This window comes from Trichosurus vulpecula, chromosome 3 (assembly GCF_011100635.1).
Source record: "Trichosurus vulpecula isolate mTriVul1 chromosome 3, mTriVul1.pri, whole genome shotgun sequence".
Taxonomy (NCBI): Eukaryota; Metazoa; Chordata; class Mammalia; order Diprotodontia; family Phalangeridae; genus Trichosurus; species Trichosurus vulpecula.
Genome location: NC_050575.1, coordinates 100,289,581 through 100,305,517, shown reverse-complemented (window position 1 = coordinate 100,305,517; position 15,937 = coordinate 100,289,581). Strand labels below are relative to the sequence as shown.

General features: G+C 49.1%; 1 protein-coding gene across 12 annotated transcripts in view; it reads right to left on the bottom strand.

The window, feature by feature from the left end:
• Nucleotides 1-214: 214 nt before the first annotated feature.
• Nucleotides 215-15,937, bottom strand: part of RALY (RALY heterogeneous nuclear ribonucleoprotein) — a 59,350-nt gene continuing 43,627 nt past the window's right edge. For 2 of the 12 annotated variants that reach the window (XM_036749671.1, XM_036749672.1), the window contains exons 2-10: nt 13,641-13,905; nt 12,542-12,614; nt 9,696-9,743; nt 9,086-9,247; nt 8,064-8,221; nt 6,712-6,825; nt 5,972-6,111; nt 3,343-3,390; nt 2,583-3,061 (exon numbers count right to left, since the gene is read on the bottom strand). In XM_036749671.1, the coding sequence (XP_036605566.1) occupies nt 3,346-3,390; nt 5,972-6,111; nt 6,712-6,825; nt 8,064-8,221; nt 9,086-9,247; nt 9,696-9,743; nt 12,542-12,614; nt 13,641-13,896 (996 nt within the window). In that variant the 5' untranslated portion in view covers nt 13,897-13,905 and the 3' untranslated portion in view covers nt 2,583-3,061; nt 3,343-3,345. Of the gene's footprint in view, nt 1,685-2,582; nt 3,062-3,342; nt 3,391-5,971; nt 6,112-6,711; nt 6,826-8,063; nt 8,222-9,085; nt 9,248-9,695; nt 9,744-12,541; nt 12,615-13,640; nt 13,906-13,982; nt 14,006-15,937 lie in introns of those variants that run through there. The other 10 variants (XM_036749673.1, XM_036749675.1, XM_036749674.1 and 7 more) reach the window with 10 other exon arrangements.

Below are 15,937 nucleotides of genomic sequence, written 5' to 3'. Positions count from 1 at the left end.
TGATACTCATGATTGGTAATGCCTTGTAATATTATTCCTAAATATGTTGCTGGCCTGTAGTGGAGAGCTGAGCACAGGCAATAAAAAAAAAATGGCCTTGGCCTCACTTAGGTTCTGTTAGCTCTGAAAACCGTCATTGGAAAACAATGGTAAAATGGCCCAGCAGACAAAATGTGGAGCCAGCCATCCAGGGATGGAGGAAAGGAGCCAAGCAGAGGGTTAACAAAAGATAAGTGGTTTAATGATGAGGAATCATAGAATCCCAGAGTTGGAAGGGTAAAGTCAAATCTGCTGCCCAATGCATCAATACCCTCTTATAGCACACATCCCTTATAAGTCTAGCCGATACTTTAATACCTCCAAGGACGGAGAACTCACTATCTATCAAAGCAGCCCATCTCACTGTTGTACTGCTCTAATGGTCCAGGCAAGCTTCCTCATAGAGCCCCAAACTGCTTCCTAGTACGCTGCCTCCCCCCACCCCCTCAACTGCTCCTAGTTTTGCCCTCTAAGGCTGAGCAGAACAAATCTTTAAAATGATAAGCCTTTCTGGTATTTGAAGACACCTGTCATGTTCCTTCTAAGTCTTCAGCCTGAACTTCCCCAGTTCTTTCACAGGCTCTGTGTGGCAGCTTCCAGTCCTCTCTCTGTCCATGTCATCACTTGGATATGATCTGGTTTGTCAGCGTTCTTTCTAAAATGTGGTCCTAGTCCTGGGCACAACCACCACGTGTGATCTGACCAGGGCAGAAAACAAGATGAGTATAACCTCTCCCCCTCCAGACGCTGGGCCTGTATTACACATCTATGGCCTAAAGTCATGCTAATGTTTTGGGCTGCTTTGTCACATTATTAAAACATATCGGGCTGGTCATCCCCTCCAGCACTTGGGTTTTTCACATTAATCACATCTCCCTCACTCCTGTACTCGGAATCATAGGATTTAGAGCTGGAAAAGAACCTTAGAGACCTCATGCAACCAGTTTTTTGAACCCAATTTTAGGACTTAAAATTTCTCCCTATTCCATTCCATTCTGTTCTATAGGCTCATCATTCTAGCCTGCTGAGATCTTTTAGGGAACCAAATTCTTTTGTCCAGCATATGAGTAATTCTCTCCTAGCTGTAAATAATTTGATAAGCAGCTCTCTGCTTTAATGCCAATGGTATGAAAGAGGGCTCTGAAGACAAATGCATTGTCCGATCTGCCTGGGCATTCAGGATCCAAACTCTTTATTATCAGGGTCATCGTGAAGTCCCCTCCTTGTGGATTGCCCTCCCCACACCCCTAGAAAATCCCAAAGCCCTGCAGTGTTCTGGTCCAGGATATAATACAACTTCTGTGCTCTGCCCAGCCAGTCCCAGGCAGGAAGGAAGGCAGTTAGTTGGGGGACTCAGGGGTGGGAGGATAGGGAGATTTCCTGCTATCTGCTCCAGCAGGAAGGTGCCCAGGTGAGTTGTCGAGGGTACCAGGTCCATCTGGAGAAGGGGCTGGCTGGATTTGGCACTGATGGGTGACAGGTGGGTAGAAGCCGTCGGACCCACAGTTCTCCTCCGCTGCCCAGCTGGGGATGATGGCACCTGGGGGGTTGGGGGGTGATGGGTGGTGCCTGGCTCAGGGGGCCAGGGTCAGGGTTTGCCCTCATACCGTCCTCCTTGGGTCAGCCTGCAGTCCCTCCTATCCCGCTGTGAGAATGGAAGATAAGGAAGAAACACTGGTTTGAAGCACAACAGAGCAGTGTGTTTGGAGGATATGAATGAGTCAGGTCCTGTTCAGGGTTTGGCATTGGATCGTGAAGAGGAAAACCTAATTGAAACAAGGAGCACTAGGGAGTTTGCATGTCAGTGAGAAGCTCATTGAGAAGCCGTGTGGTAGAGGCTGGAAAAACACCTTGGACCTGGGAATCATGAGAGCTGGATCTGGGCTTGAGCTCTGGTTCAAGGCATTCTCCCACTCTAAGCCTCAGGCTTCTCTTCTGTAAAGTGGGGATAACAATCCTTGGACTACTTGTCTCACAAGACAATTCTAAGAAAAACAGCTTGTAGACTCTCAAATGTTACAGGAAATCGGTACAGTGGGAAAAGCCATGGATGTGGAGAAAGCTGGAATCAAATCCTATCTGATATACACTGGCTACACAGTGGGCACCACTTGGCATCTTGGCTTAATCTATAACACAGGAATGTTCACACTCAAAGTACCTACCTTAGGAGGCTGCTGTGAGGACCAAGTGAGATGTGGGTAAGGAGTGCTGAAACACTTAAAAAGCTATATTAAATGTCAGCTATTATTACTAAACGAATGATAGTTGGGTATTTTATTTTCTCTTTTTCTACGTAGTTTGCTACAACAAAGGGAAAACAAGATGCCAGAGCCAGCTGAGATAGGACATAAGTATCCCCCAAGCAGAGTCAGAAAGACCCAAGTTCAAATCCAGCCTCAGACACTTACTAACTGTATGAACCCCCAGCAAGTCATTTAACTTGGCTTAGTCTCAAGTTTCTTCATTAGAAAAAAAAAAAGGGATAAAAATAGCACCACATGGGGTTGTTGTCAGGATCAAATGAGAGAATATATGTCAGGCACTTTTATAAACGATAGCAATTATTTATTAATAATAATGGTGACCTAGTGGCACAGCTGAGCACTGAGGAGGGAGCATTGACAATAAGGCATGAGGCAGTGGATGGAGCTAAACTTGGACACAGGAAGAGCTGGGGTCAAATCCTGCTTGAGACATTTATTGTGTGACTTATCCCCTCTGGGCTTCAGATTCCTCATATGTAAAATGCTCTGAATCTATGATCCCTTCCTGTCCAGTAGGCCAGAGATAGAGGGGGAAAAAATCTCTCCATCAGCTTTGAGATGAGATTTATGGGCTTCTCCTGGTGCAATTTAACGCTTCTTTAACTGGATGCAAGATGCTGAGGACATTTCATCCTTGGGGAAAGAATCCTGGGTGGCCTAGGGAAGGATGGGGAGTGGGTGGGGAGGGTTAATGTCTTGGGGAAGGAAAAGGGGCATTCTTGGTGGCTTAAGAGGTCCTGGACACCATTTCGGGCCTGTGGAACAAGGTCAGGTTAGGGAGCAGAGGAGGAGGCCAGGCCCCAACCCACCAACAAGCACTCATTTAACCCCCCGTAACAGTCATTCTAGGAAGCCCATGATTGGGGACAAGGAGAACGGAGAGGGAGGAAGCTCTCATTACTATGCCCTGGTCAGTGCTGTGAAAACTGACTTCGGGCTAGATGTCCTTTGATGGGACCGGATAAAACCACCACAAACCTAAAGTGCAGCACCCCCACCCTTCCTCCCAATCCTCAGTCCCTCCAAAGCCTCATACCATTTACTGTAGAGTCAATTCGTCCAGCTCTGTGTATCGGCTGTTGTCCTGAGAGAGAAAGAAGGGGGGCAATGGAGGGAGGGAGACAACAGGTTAACACATATGAAGGGCCATGTTCAGCTCTGGGTTCATATTTTTGTGGGGGTCACTGATAAGATGGAACATCCAGAAGAGAGCAACCAGGACAAAACAGTGGAGGACCAGGCCATAAGCTCCACTGAGGGAATCCGGGACTTTTAGCCTGAAAAGTTAAAGGACTTGGTGGAGATGTGATCTGTCCTCAAGGTTTTGAAGAGCTATCACGAAGAGGGGTTAATTTGCACTCAAAAGACAAAAACAGGAGGGGGGGGGGCAGAGTAAAAGGGATGTGGATTTTGGCTCAATATATAAACCAATCAGAGCTTTCCAACAATGGCATGGGCTACCCTGAAAGATACAGAGTTCCTCAATACTATCAATAATCAGAGACACAAACTAAAACAACTCTTCACTTGCTTTCACCAGACTTCACACCAGTCGAACTAGAAAGATGAATTAAAAGCAAGGAAACCTAACGCTAGCAGGGTCATGGAATAAAATGTATCCTCCCCTCCCTCACTGCTGGTGGAAATGCAGGCGATGCAGAATCTTTTCCGAGGGCCGTCTAGCAGTATAAAAGTTGTAAAAATAATCTCACTTTGGGGAATATATCCTCTGAGTGTTATCAAGAATAAAAGGGCTGCCTGCTTAAAGAGTTTCATAGTCCTAGCATATGTAATTGTGAAAAACTGGAAATTACCCAAATGCCCAACAATAAGGAAATCTGGTATGAAACGGTCTATTAATATAGTGGAATACTATGGTGCGGCTGACACAAGTGTGAGTGATCCAAGGAAATGTGGAAAGATCTTTACACAATAGTGCAAAATAAGAAACATCAGCAGAACCAGGAAAAGGCTGCATACAGGAACTTCAACCACAAAAGAGAAAAAGTCAATGAAAAGGAATGGACAAAGAATCCTGACAAGGGAGTGACTGCAAAGTGCTGAAATTAATGTGAATGTCAACAGTTATCAAGCCAAGTCTAGTTGGTTGTATTAATGTTACACTTTTAATAGAATGCATAAAGGAAGTAAGAAAAAGGGAAAGGAAAGATACGAAGATGATGTAGAATACAGGACGGACCTGAGACCTCTGGAGCCTTTCTAGCTTTGAGAGTCTACGCTAGATGAGCAACTCTGGCCTTTTAGCAAAGGAACTGCCCAAGGGCAATGCTGTTCTGGTGTCCCAGGGAAGAGGAGAAGGGCTTAAATGAAAACAGGAAAAACCAGCCGGACACAAGAAAAGAATTCTGATCGCCCTGATGATGCAATGTCTAGCATAATGCCTTGCACACAGTAGGTCCTCAAACATTTAATAAGAATCCCAGAGCTGGAAGCAGTCTTAATCCAACCCAGGCATCCACTCCACATCACTGATGGGGCAGGGTGGGAGTGTTCATCTGGCTTCAGCTGCATTCTCTAGTCGCACAAAGGCAGCTCATGCCACTGCTGTACATTTCACTGAAGACATGGGGGCAGCTTCAGACTTTGAGGAAAAACAGGGAAACACCATGGGGTGGTGGAAAGAGAGTCCTGGAGCTGCCTCGTGTAACCAAATCCCTTTCCTCTCTGAAGCTCAGTTTCTTTCTCTGGAAAATGCAGGGTTTGGCTTAAGCAATCCCTAAAGCTCCTTCCAGCTCGCATGTTCTAGATAAATACTACAGCCTAAATCAAGTCCAGAGTTTAAGTATGAGGTGAGAGGCCAGTGGGATGGGGGCAGGGAGGAGGAGGAAGAGAAGGATGCCCAAGGACACATGACATACCATCTTTAAAGTGTCCCTCTTAGTAGGTACTGTTTTTAACTTTCAGCACGGACAGAATTTAACATTATTACAGCTACTTGTAAGTTCTTTTGAGTTCTTGTGATTCATAGCTTTTTTGAATGAAGTTTATGTTTCTGTACTGTTCAATGTGCCATAATAATTTCTAAAGGAAATTATATTGGAGACTAGGCCCCAGAATTAATTTAAATGTAAATCTATACTAAGCAAGTTTCATTGGTTGTCCTGATGTTCAATGTTAAGCTTTTAATAAAATACAGAAGAAAAGAAGGAAAGGAGATGGCAGCTTAAGGGTCCCTGAGCTCCCCTAAGGCATGACTCAGTTTATAGTGTGTCTGGGAACATAACAGTTTCTAAGACGGACAGTGAGTCCTTTGGGTGCTCTGTCTGTGTCTCTGCCTAACTGGTGGGCTCCATGGCTCTCAAGCCCCCAAGTTCATGGTTACTGTCCCCCAAGCTGCTTTTTTATTTTGTATGTAATTACATACATATAGATACGATAGATAATACATAGCTATGCAAAAGCTGAGATGGGGTTTCTTTTTGGTCTTTGGACTGGGAAACAGGCAGGGTCAAGGGCCCAAGCTAGGTCTTGGAACTGGGAGACATGGGCAGGGGCAGGCAGAGGGAAGCAAGAACCAGGGCTCTAGAGTGCATCACACTGAACACCTGAAAGCCGCCTGTCCAGGCGCCTTCTACTAGGACAAACCTTGGGGACTGAAGGGTGGATGCTCAGGGGCCCAGCTTCTGTCCTCCCTCTACCCTCACCAAGTCTTCGAAGTCATCCTGTGCCAGTGCCTCATCGCCGTCGTCCCCAGGCAACAACTCTTCCAAGGGGGTCTCTGCCTCCGAAGCCGTATCCTCCTGAGGAGCCTCGCTTTTCTTGCTGTCATTCTTCTTCTTGACATCTTGGGGAGCAGAGGGAAGGAGGGAGAAGCCATGGGTCAGGGCAGGGTGGACACCCCTAGGGCATCACAAGTAGGACCAAGGAGAGCTCAGCCCACAGAAGAGCCTTTGGACTTCTAGGCACCTGGTCAGGAAACTTGAATCTTTTCCATCATCTCTCTTCTCTTGGAAGCCCCGCTCCCCACTAGTGGCAAGCCCATGCCCTGCACACAGCAGGCACTTAATAAAAGATTGCTGGACTGAACTGAAACCAGCCTCAGCCCTACTATTTTAGAACTGAAAGGGTCTAGGAGTTGCTCTGAGACATGAAGCCCCTCACCTTGCATGCCCAGAAACATTAGCCCAGATTTAAGAATTGAAAGATGCCTCAGTCATCTAAGAAGGGAAGTGACTTGCCCAAGGTCATTGAGGCAGTAAGCGGTGGAGATGGAACTTGAACACAGGTCCTCTGACTCCAAAGCTTCGTGTTCTTTCTACTGTACCAGGCACTCTCTCTCACCCTCAAGCTCCCAGCTTCCCTCCCATCTCCCTGTCTTCTCCCTTACCCCCTCCACTTCCCTGGGGGTGAGCTAGACAGCAAGCCCGAGAAGCAGGGGTCTGACCTGTGCTAGGACTCTGCTCCTCTGAGATCTGGTCCAGCCGCCCCAGCAGGGCCTCAATGTTGTACTTGATCTGGGTAAGTTCTGTCTTGATGGTCTGCAGCTCAGTACATTTCACTGGAGGTACAAAGGGGATCAATAAGCACAGGCAGGAGGAGGGTAGCAGAACTGTAAGCAATAATTTTGGCTCTGAGGGCAAGCAGGGGTAAGGGGCTCATCTAGGGTACAGCCTACAGGAGGAAGGAATCCAACCCAGGTCTCTACAAAGGGGAAGAAGTGAGTCCTGGGATGATGCTGCTACCAGGGGTGAGTTCTGGCAGAGGAGAAAAAGTGCCCCTGGCTGGTGCTGAGCTCAGAACATAATCCTGGTGGCCTCACCCTCATTATGGCTCAGAAGGAGTTAGGAGAGAATCTATCAGGGCTGGCTCCTAGAACTAGACCAGCCAAAGGCCAATTCCCACTGGAGTGACCAGCACCAAGGGTTTGCCTTCCCTTTGAGCCCTAAACTAGGCCTTATGCTGTCTTCTATGTTTAAGAGTGGGGTCCAAGGAACTGAGATAGTATGGTTCGAGTTCCCAGTATATGGCCCAGGGAGCTTTTGGGTATGAAAGAGTGTAAACCGCTGGCATTAAGAATCCCCACCTCAGCCCTCCATGGCCTGTCCTAGCTTACCTAACTAAACCTTCCTGGTCCCTAGACCCTGGGTGAAGAACTCAGACTACGCCTTCTCGTCATGCCCTGTCATTACAGCATTTAAGTTATTCCTTCTATTTAACCCGTCTCTGAGTCCCATAGTCAGTATCATCATCATAAGCTCACATTTCCACAATACTTTTACAAAGGGCATTCCTCACAATAACCTTGTGAAGCAGAAGATGTAGGGAGGAGTACTCCCATTTTGCAGACAGGGAAACTGAGGCCCAGAGGGTAGAACATCTAGTAGGACCGATGGGACCCAAACTAAGGCTTCCAGTCTGCCTACCTCAGACTTTTTTGACTGTACTATACTTGTGTCAAATTTTATTTGGGGGAGCCTCAGTCCTCTCAGTCCCTTTCGAATCTTGTCTCCTCTCTGATGATCTGTCTCAGGGGCTGGTGGAAGTTCCTGGAGGGGGGAATTTCCTGGGAATTTTTTGTGTCATGAAGAAAGGCAAGGAAGTTCCTAAGAGCATTTCTAGGGGACAAGCTTGGAGGTGGGCAGGGAAATGATGCTGAGAAGGTGTCGAGAGCTGGGAGTAGGTTCAGGCATCCCTAGGACTGGAAAGAGGTTTCTGAGGTCTTTGAAGACTTGGAGAGAACTCTCAGGGTCTAACGGCTGCCCCCCACGCCATCCCATCCCAAGCTGGGACACTCACACTTGAACTTCGACGAGCTACTGGAAGTGGTGGAGCGGGCGAAGAGTCTGACAGGCAGAGTTGCTTTGATGCGACGGACGAGAGGGATGGTGACCCGTGGCCGCTTCACAGGAACCACCCTGGGCACTGGAGAGAGCCGGCCCCGGGGTTCGAAAAGCCTGAATTTCAAAACAGGACAGAGACTTGCAGACTGGGTGTCCCAGGCAGCATGTCCCCAGGGTCCAATGACCAAACCAGAGATGGATGATGTAAGGAAGACTGGAGGGATGGGGAATGGACAGAGGATGGATAAGCAAGAGAGGGGGGATGGAGGCAGGGAGAGGAACTCAATATACAGTGATGGAGGCTGACAGAGGGACTGGGGAGCTGGGGAAGGGATGTGGCCACCAAGAGCTGCTACTGCTTCGCAAAGGCCTCTTGGGGGCCCATGGCCTGGACTGTGGCTGAGGCCAGCAGCCTGAAGGCCAGGGCCCTGTCCTGAACTCCTCTCTCTTGTTATTCCCAGGCAATGGCTTCTTCCACACCTCCCACCCCCAATTCCTCCCAACCCCTGAATCAGGCCCAAGACCTCCAACCTCTGGATGATTTGCAGCCCCTCAAAAACAGACTGAACAGTGGCCCAAGAAAGTAGAAGGCAGATTTTAGAACACAGCAGGGCTCTCAGTTGAGGGGATAAAAAAAGGGATTTTCGGGGGGCTGGAGAAAGTGCGGCTGTTGAATTGGCTGTGTGACCTTGGGCAGTCAATGAAGCTCTTGAAGCTTTGGTTTTCTCATACATCAAATGGGGAAAGCAAGACCTGTCCAATCTACTTCACAGGGGCTGTGGTAAGGATCCAGCAAGAAACAATTTTTAAAGGCAAAAGGACCACCTTAGGGCACCCACCTGGAGAAGGGAGGAAGTTATGGGCCTTGTCAACCTGCTCTCTCTTCACCCACCCTGACCCGCTGCCCACCCTCCATTCCCCCATTCCCTCCAGTCTACAGATAGAGAAACTGAGGCACAGAGAGGGCAAGCAACTTGCCTCAGGCCACACAGTGGCTCCGTGGTGGATCTGGGGACTAAGAACCCAGGGTTCACATGCCTTCCCTCGGACAGTGGTCCTGACTGCACTCCTGAGCTGGGAGCCGGAAACCCCTTCTCCCGGGCAGCCAAGAGTAGGCTGAGGCTGAGGCTGGGACTGGGGCTGGGGCAGGGGGAGGAAGGGGAGGAAAGAGAAACAGGGGAGAGGACAGAACTTCAGGCCAAGCATGAAGATCTCTGGTCAGTAACCCCAGTGTATGAGGGGCAGAGCCTGGTGGGTTTCGTGTGGGGGACAGGGCTGGGGAGAGGAGGATAGGAAAGGTCTTCTGAAGGCACACCTTCAGGGCCTTCTGGTTTCACAGGAGCCCCAGTACTCTCCCAGCCCAAGACAAAAAGTGCCTTCCAGTCATAAAATCCTGACTTTCAATTTAATTCAACAAACATTTATTAAGTGCCTACTATGTGCAGAGCTTGGTGCTAAGGTGTAGAGAGATGAGGGGACTGAATCACAGCATGTGGGATTTCCCTGCCTCAAGTCACTGGGCCCCAGGTCCCTCCCCCTTCCCTTCCTGGTAGCCAAGAGCAGCCCACTGTTCCTCCTCTCTGCTCACCTGTCATACAGGTCTTCCCTGTAGTAATCAGAGTCAAAGTCGTAGCCCCTGAGGAGACAAAGGGGAGACACTCAAGGGTTAGAGTCTCCCTCCTGCCCTATGGCTGGCGTGAGCTCATTATCATCACTGCCAAGTCTACTTCCACCTCTCCTGGGATCAAAGCAAGCCTGAGGCAGGAAGGACAGAGGTCCTCATTGCCAGCCTACAGATGAGGAAAGGCTGAGGGAGGAGGAGGAGACCCTCAGGAAGTTATTAACTTTGCCAAGTTCATGTGGCTGGCAGGTGGTGAAGCAGGGGTCCAAAGTGCAATGGAAAAAGTATGGGACCTGGGTCAAAATCCTGGCCCCACACTTAGCAGGTGTGTGGTCTCGGGCCCACTTTGAGCCTTGGTCCCCTCCTCTGTAAAATGGGGATAATAACCTCTGTACTATATAACTCACAGGGCTTTCTGTGTGCCAAGTGCTCTGTGAACCCCAATCTGCTCTCTAAATAAGAAGAGCTAGGGCTTTAATACGTCTGCACTTTACACCTATTATTTTATTTGAACCTCAGAACCACCTCGGGAGCTGTTTTCATCCCCATCTGACAGCAGAGGAAGTGGAGGCTGAGAGGTTACAGGACTTGCCCAAATAATGGGCATCTGAGGCAGGATCTGAAGGAACTCTGGTCTCCTGACATCAAGCCTAGAGCTCCACTCTCCCACCTAGCTGAGTTATTATTAGGGGAGAGGCCACCCAGGGTTGAGTCTGGCTCATAAGAGTCTGGGATACTGATGCCGGGTCTCTTCCTGTCACCTTCTTGGGATCAAATCCAGAAATGCAACTGCTCCCCCAGATTCTGTGCTCAGGATGTTCCCAACCATACAGTGGGGTATGGTAGTGAGAGCCCTGGATTTGGAATCAGGAAACTGGGCTCAAACTCTGCCTAACACACTACCTGTGTGACCTTGGCCACAACACTTTACTACTCTGGGACTCAGTTAAGTCATTTATAAAATGGCAGGCTGGATTAAGAGACCACTTAAGAAGGTCCCTTTTAGCTCTAAACCCTATGAGCTCCCGAACTCTGCTGTTAACTTGGTACAACTTGGTTAACTTGCTTGGCAGGCCCAGTCTTTGTCCTCACAGTTCCCATGGAATCCTCCCCTTTCAGGCCCAGCTCAGCCCCCTGCCTCCTCTAAGTATGCAATGCCCTACTCATCTTTAGGCTCCTCTAGCCCTACCTGACCTTCTCATTTTGGTGCTAGTTTACTGCCTTTTCTAACCGTTTACTGGGGTGAGGCAGGGGTCCAGTAAATGCTAGTTATATTCAAATGAAGAGGTGGAATCTGCCCCATACCTCTGTCTTCTGAAAAGAGTGATACTATCTAGGGGTTTGTGGCTTAGCAACAGCAGAAAGGGGTTGGAAAGGACAGCCTGACCCTACCTTCTTTCACTGAGTCTTTATAGCTTATTTGGGGATTTAAATACTTACTTTCCTTCACCCAGCAAAAGCCATGGAGAAACTGAGGCACCAGTGTCTCTCCCAGGGTTTGCCTATGAATAGCTGGATCCTTCTACCTGGAACCTCACCTCACACCCTACAAGAACCAGGTCTTGCCCTCAATCCTGGTGGGGCCTCATCTGGGGGAGAAGGGCAGGGGAGGGATTCCTATGACAATCCAGACAGGATCCCACCTGGGCCGCGAGTGGAACCCTGTGGTTTGGTGGATAGAATGAAGAACCTGGACTCCATTCGTTCCTGACACTTAGCTATGTGACATTGAAAAGTCACTCAACTGAACTTTAGTTTCCGAGGATAATAATGGTGACACTGCCTAGCTATGTGACCTCTGACAGGTCACTTAAACTGTGAGATTCAGTTTCTGCATCTGTAAAATGGGGATAATGCTGTTTATCCCTGACTCACAGGCTGTTAGGAGATCACCTAAGCCAAATGCACTATAAACCTTAATAGGACAATACAAAAGAGCTTCCCGCCTCTACTCTTGGCTCTGCCAAGCAGAGCAAGCCTGACCCTTCCTCCACTGGAGCATCCTGGTGGGCCCCCCTTGGCCTCCGCTGTAGGCTAAGCACCTGCAGATTTTACAGCTGGCCCTCACTGGCACAGGGTCTAGGCCCTTCATCATGCTGGTTGCCTCTTTCTGTCTGTCTTCAAATGTGGCATCCAGCACTGAACACATGGCTCTTCAAGCGGGCCCAGACCCATACGGATGACAGCAGGACCATCACCCTCTTTCCTCTGGACACTATGCCTCCCAGTTCAGTCCATGCTGGAGTTAGTCCCCTTCTCCCTGCAGAACCTCTTCTCTCCTCCCTGAGACTCCTCTGGGTGTGGGAGAATCCAGGTGAGGCCCTCAGGGAGGAGAGGAACAAGGTATGCACAGTGCCTGGCACACAGTAGGTACTTAAGTGCTGTAAGCAGTAAGGGGGGCCTTCAATCTGTGATTTCATTGTGTATATAAAAATCCCAGGAAACAACCTAGCAACTATTGTGCAACAAACAGTCTTAGGAAGTCGCCTGGGAACAGCGAGAGACAAAGGATTTGCCTAGAGTCACCACAGCTAATCTGTGAGAGACAAGGCTAGAACCCAACTCCTCCCGGCTCTAAGGCTAAGTCTCTACTTACTGGGCCACACTGCCTCTCGACAGATGCTTGTTGAATTGAATTGAAGAAGGCACTGACCTCTGTAGGAGGTCACACAGGATCCAGGGACCCGAGTCCCCCCGCAGACCTTCGGTGCCAGCCCCAGACGCATCCCCCTGGGACACTGCACCAGCAGGCAAGGACACCCTCTGTCTCTAGGGACTGCCCCGCAGACAGGCTGAGAGGCAAACGCACATACCCATAGGAGGCAGAAGCTGCTCTCTTGAGTCCTTTGGGTCTGTTGGGTTTAGGTTCTCCAGCCATGTTGATGTCTATACAAAGAAGAAGCCAAGGCGGGTGATGGAGTGAGAGCACACACACAGACACAGGCACATCACACCTATCTGTATATACAGACAGGGTCTTAGAGATGACCTGACAGAATGGAGGCTTCCCTTGCCCAATGCCTCTAGCTGCCAGGCCACCCCCTTCACACATATAGGCATCACAAACACAAGCTATATATGAACATTTACACACACACACACACACACACACGCGCACGCACACACCCCCAAAATTATACTAAGACACAGCTTCGCCCACATGCAAGAACTGTTCACGTATACTCGTCTACATAAAATACAAACAAAAACACATTCAATACAGCCATGCTCACATACCAGATTCAAATCCACAAGTAAGGGCACTCACACAGTACCAGCACATACCAGGGTGCCTTTTCTGCCACTAGGTGGCGCTGTAGACCTTGGCAAGGTGACTGCTTTTGCCCTCACCATCCCCCGCTACCCCTCCTCCTTCCACTCCCTGGATAGGTACCACTCTTATCATCAGGTTCCCAGCTTCCCTTGCCTCGAATGGCTCTCTGGATGCTCGTCCTGGGTGATTGGGCTACTATTTACATACCCATGCCAGAAAGGCAGATCCTGGGCAGGGGCATCTCAGGAATAGAAAACAAACAACTGCAGGGGGGCTGATCAGGGAAGGGCCAGGACAGGCAGCAATCAACCGGACAGAGGTTTTTTCTCTGCTCTGACATACTCCTCTCCATATTCTTAGGGTCCCCCTGCCCTCTTCCCCCTCCTTAATACCTAAGGGTGCACAGAAGTAGTCACTGCATTGCTTCATTCAAGAGCATTTTAAATTTTAATTCTAAGTGTGTAATTAAAGGAATTTCAGGCACTGCAGGAACTGGACGGAGAGGCCTCTCAGGTCCTCAAAATCACAACTACCACGGGGTAGCTTTTGCCTATTTCAGCTACGGGCAAGGCCAGCTTTGAGCTTCAGTAAGGGTCTGCCAGAGCCCAGATACTGATGGGCAGGGACCTAGTCCTTACCCAGAGTCTGCCCTGCCAGCACTCGCCCGTTCTCGCCCAGCACGGCGGCACGGGCATGGCGCTCGCTAGCATACTGGACGAAGGCGTAGCCCTTGTGCACAGAGCAGCCGGCTACGCGGCCATACTTGGAGAAGATGGTCTCTACATCGGCCTTCTTCACCATGGCTGTGTTTAAGTTCCCAATGAAGACCCGAGAGTTGAGGGACTTGGGATCATTCTTGTTGGTGATGTTGCTCGTGTGCACTTTCAGAGACATGACGACAACCTAGAAAGACAGAAACTGGGTAAGATCACGACACCGGCCCTGAAACCCCAAGATGCTAGTGACTTTCCCCAAGTTACCTTCTCCCGCCAAAAGTTGCCTTGTATGTATTTTGTATATATTCACACATGTCTCTCGCAACAGGAAGTAAGCTTCCCAAGGTCTTCATTATCTTTTTCCCAGAACCTGATACAATGCCTGGCACATCACAGCACAAAACAAATGCTTGCTGACAGACAGATCCCCGCGTCACAGAAGAGGAAATGGGGACCTAGTGAGATGAACTGACTTCCCTGAAGTCACACCATAAGAAGCAGAGCTAGGATTTGAACCTAGGTCCTGTCTCTTCCCACTGTACCATGCTGCCTTTCACCTGGAGGCGGGGCCCACCCTTTGCCTAGAGCTGCCATCACCACAATGCCCTCTGCTTCTTTCACAGGGATGAGTGTGTGCCAAGGAACACCTCCATGAACTAGCTCTTCCCTGGTCCTAGGCCAACATCTCCTGGAACTGAATTGAGCTTTGATAGAAGCACCTGGTGCCCCTAGGGCAAGAGTGGCAAATCCCTGGAGGCTTGTGAAGCAACCTTTAACCTCCAACTGGTTCCTGCCAGTCAGTCAGATGGGCCAGAAAAAACATTCAGACAAGCCATGGGGTCTCAGACTGATGGGGGTCTTCAGATTCTTGGGCCTTGTGCAGTCAGAAGGGAAGCTCAGGGTCAGAGGACTGGGTGGAAGGGAGGTGTCTCGTAACAGTGGAAGAGACATAAAAAAATATCAAATACCTTCTGCCCTCCAGAAGCTAAAATACTAGTTGGGGAGATAAGACTTAAAACACTTGAGAAGTCTGTTATTCTTCCTACTAACCGTAAGACTAAAGTCTTGTCAATTCAACCTTCATAATATCTCTTGTTTCTATCTTCTCTCCACTCACAGCTACTCCCCCCCCCCCCCCTAATTTCTGGACCTGATTACCTCTCCCTCACTAGTCAAACAGCCTCCTAATTGGGCTCTCTGTCCCAAGTCTCTCCCCACTCCAATCCTCCACTGATTGTCCTAAAGCACAAGTCTGACCATGGCACACTCTACTGCTCCAGAGCTCCAGGGGCTCCCTACTGTTCCTAGGAGCCAATCTAACAGCTCTTCTCTTTGGCACTGAAAGCTTTTCACAGTAGGCTCTAGCCCACATTTTCCAGGTTTATTACACACTACTCTACTTCATACACTCTATGATTCAGCCAAACTGGTCTAGTTACCTATACTCACAAGCCTATTTTGTTGATGCCTTAAACAGAACACCCTCCTTGCTTCCAATTCTAAGAATTCTAGTTCCTTTTAAAGCTCAAGGTGCCAATTCCTCTCCTTGAGGCCTTTCCAATTCTCCCTGGCCCCTGTACAAATGCATGTTAGCCATTTTATACTGACAGGCCTCACGATATAATGGCTAGAAGGCCAGCCTTGAGTCAGGAAGATTTGGGTCCACATTCTGACTGACACCTATTAGTGGGGTGACCACGGGCAAAGCAAGACCAAACTATAGACAAGCTGGCGATCTGCGTTGGCAGAGGAAGTTTCCACACTGGGAGTTTCCCGAAATCCCAGGACAGGCCCAGACCAAAACTCACGAACTACAGTGCACATCCACATGACACTTTACAATTCACAAAACACTTGCTTGAGTTGGCTTTCGATGTTGAGAACAGCAGTGTCCTTGGAATCAAGAGACTTGGGTTCCAATATCAGTTGTGTGACCTATGTTCAGAGGCAGCTAGGTGGCTCAGCGGATAGAGCCTTGGACCTTGAGTCAGGAGGACCCGAGTTCAAATCCAGCCTCAGACACACACTAGGTGGGTGACCCTGAGCAAACTGCTTAACCCCATTTGCCTGGGTTTCCTCATCTGTAAAATGAGCTGGAGAAGAAAAGGGCAAACCACTCCAGTATCCTGGCCAAGAAAACCCCAAACAGGGTCATGAAGGGTTAGATGCGACTGAAACTAATGAACAAAGACCTAGGTTCAAGTTTGAGTTTCAGTATC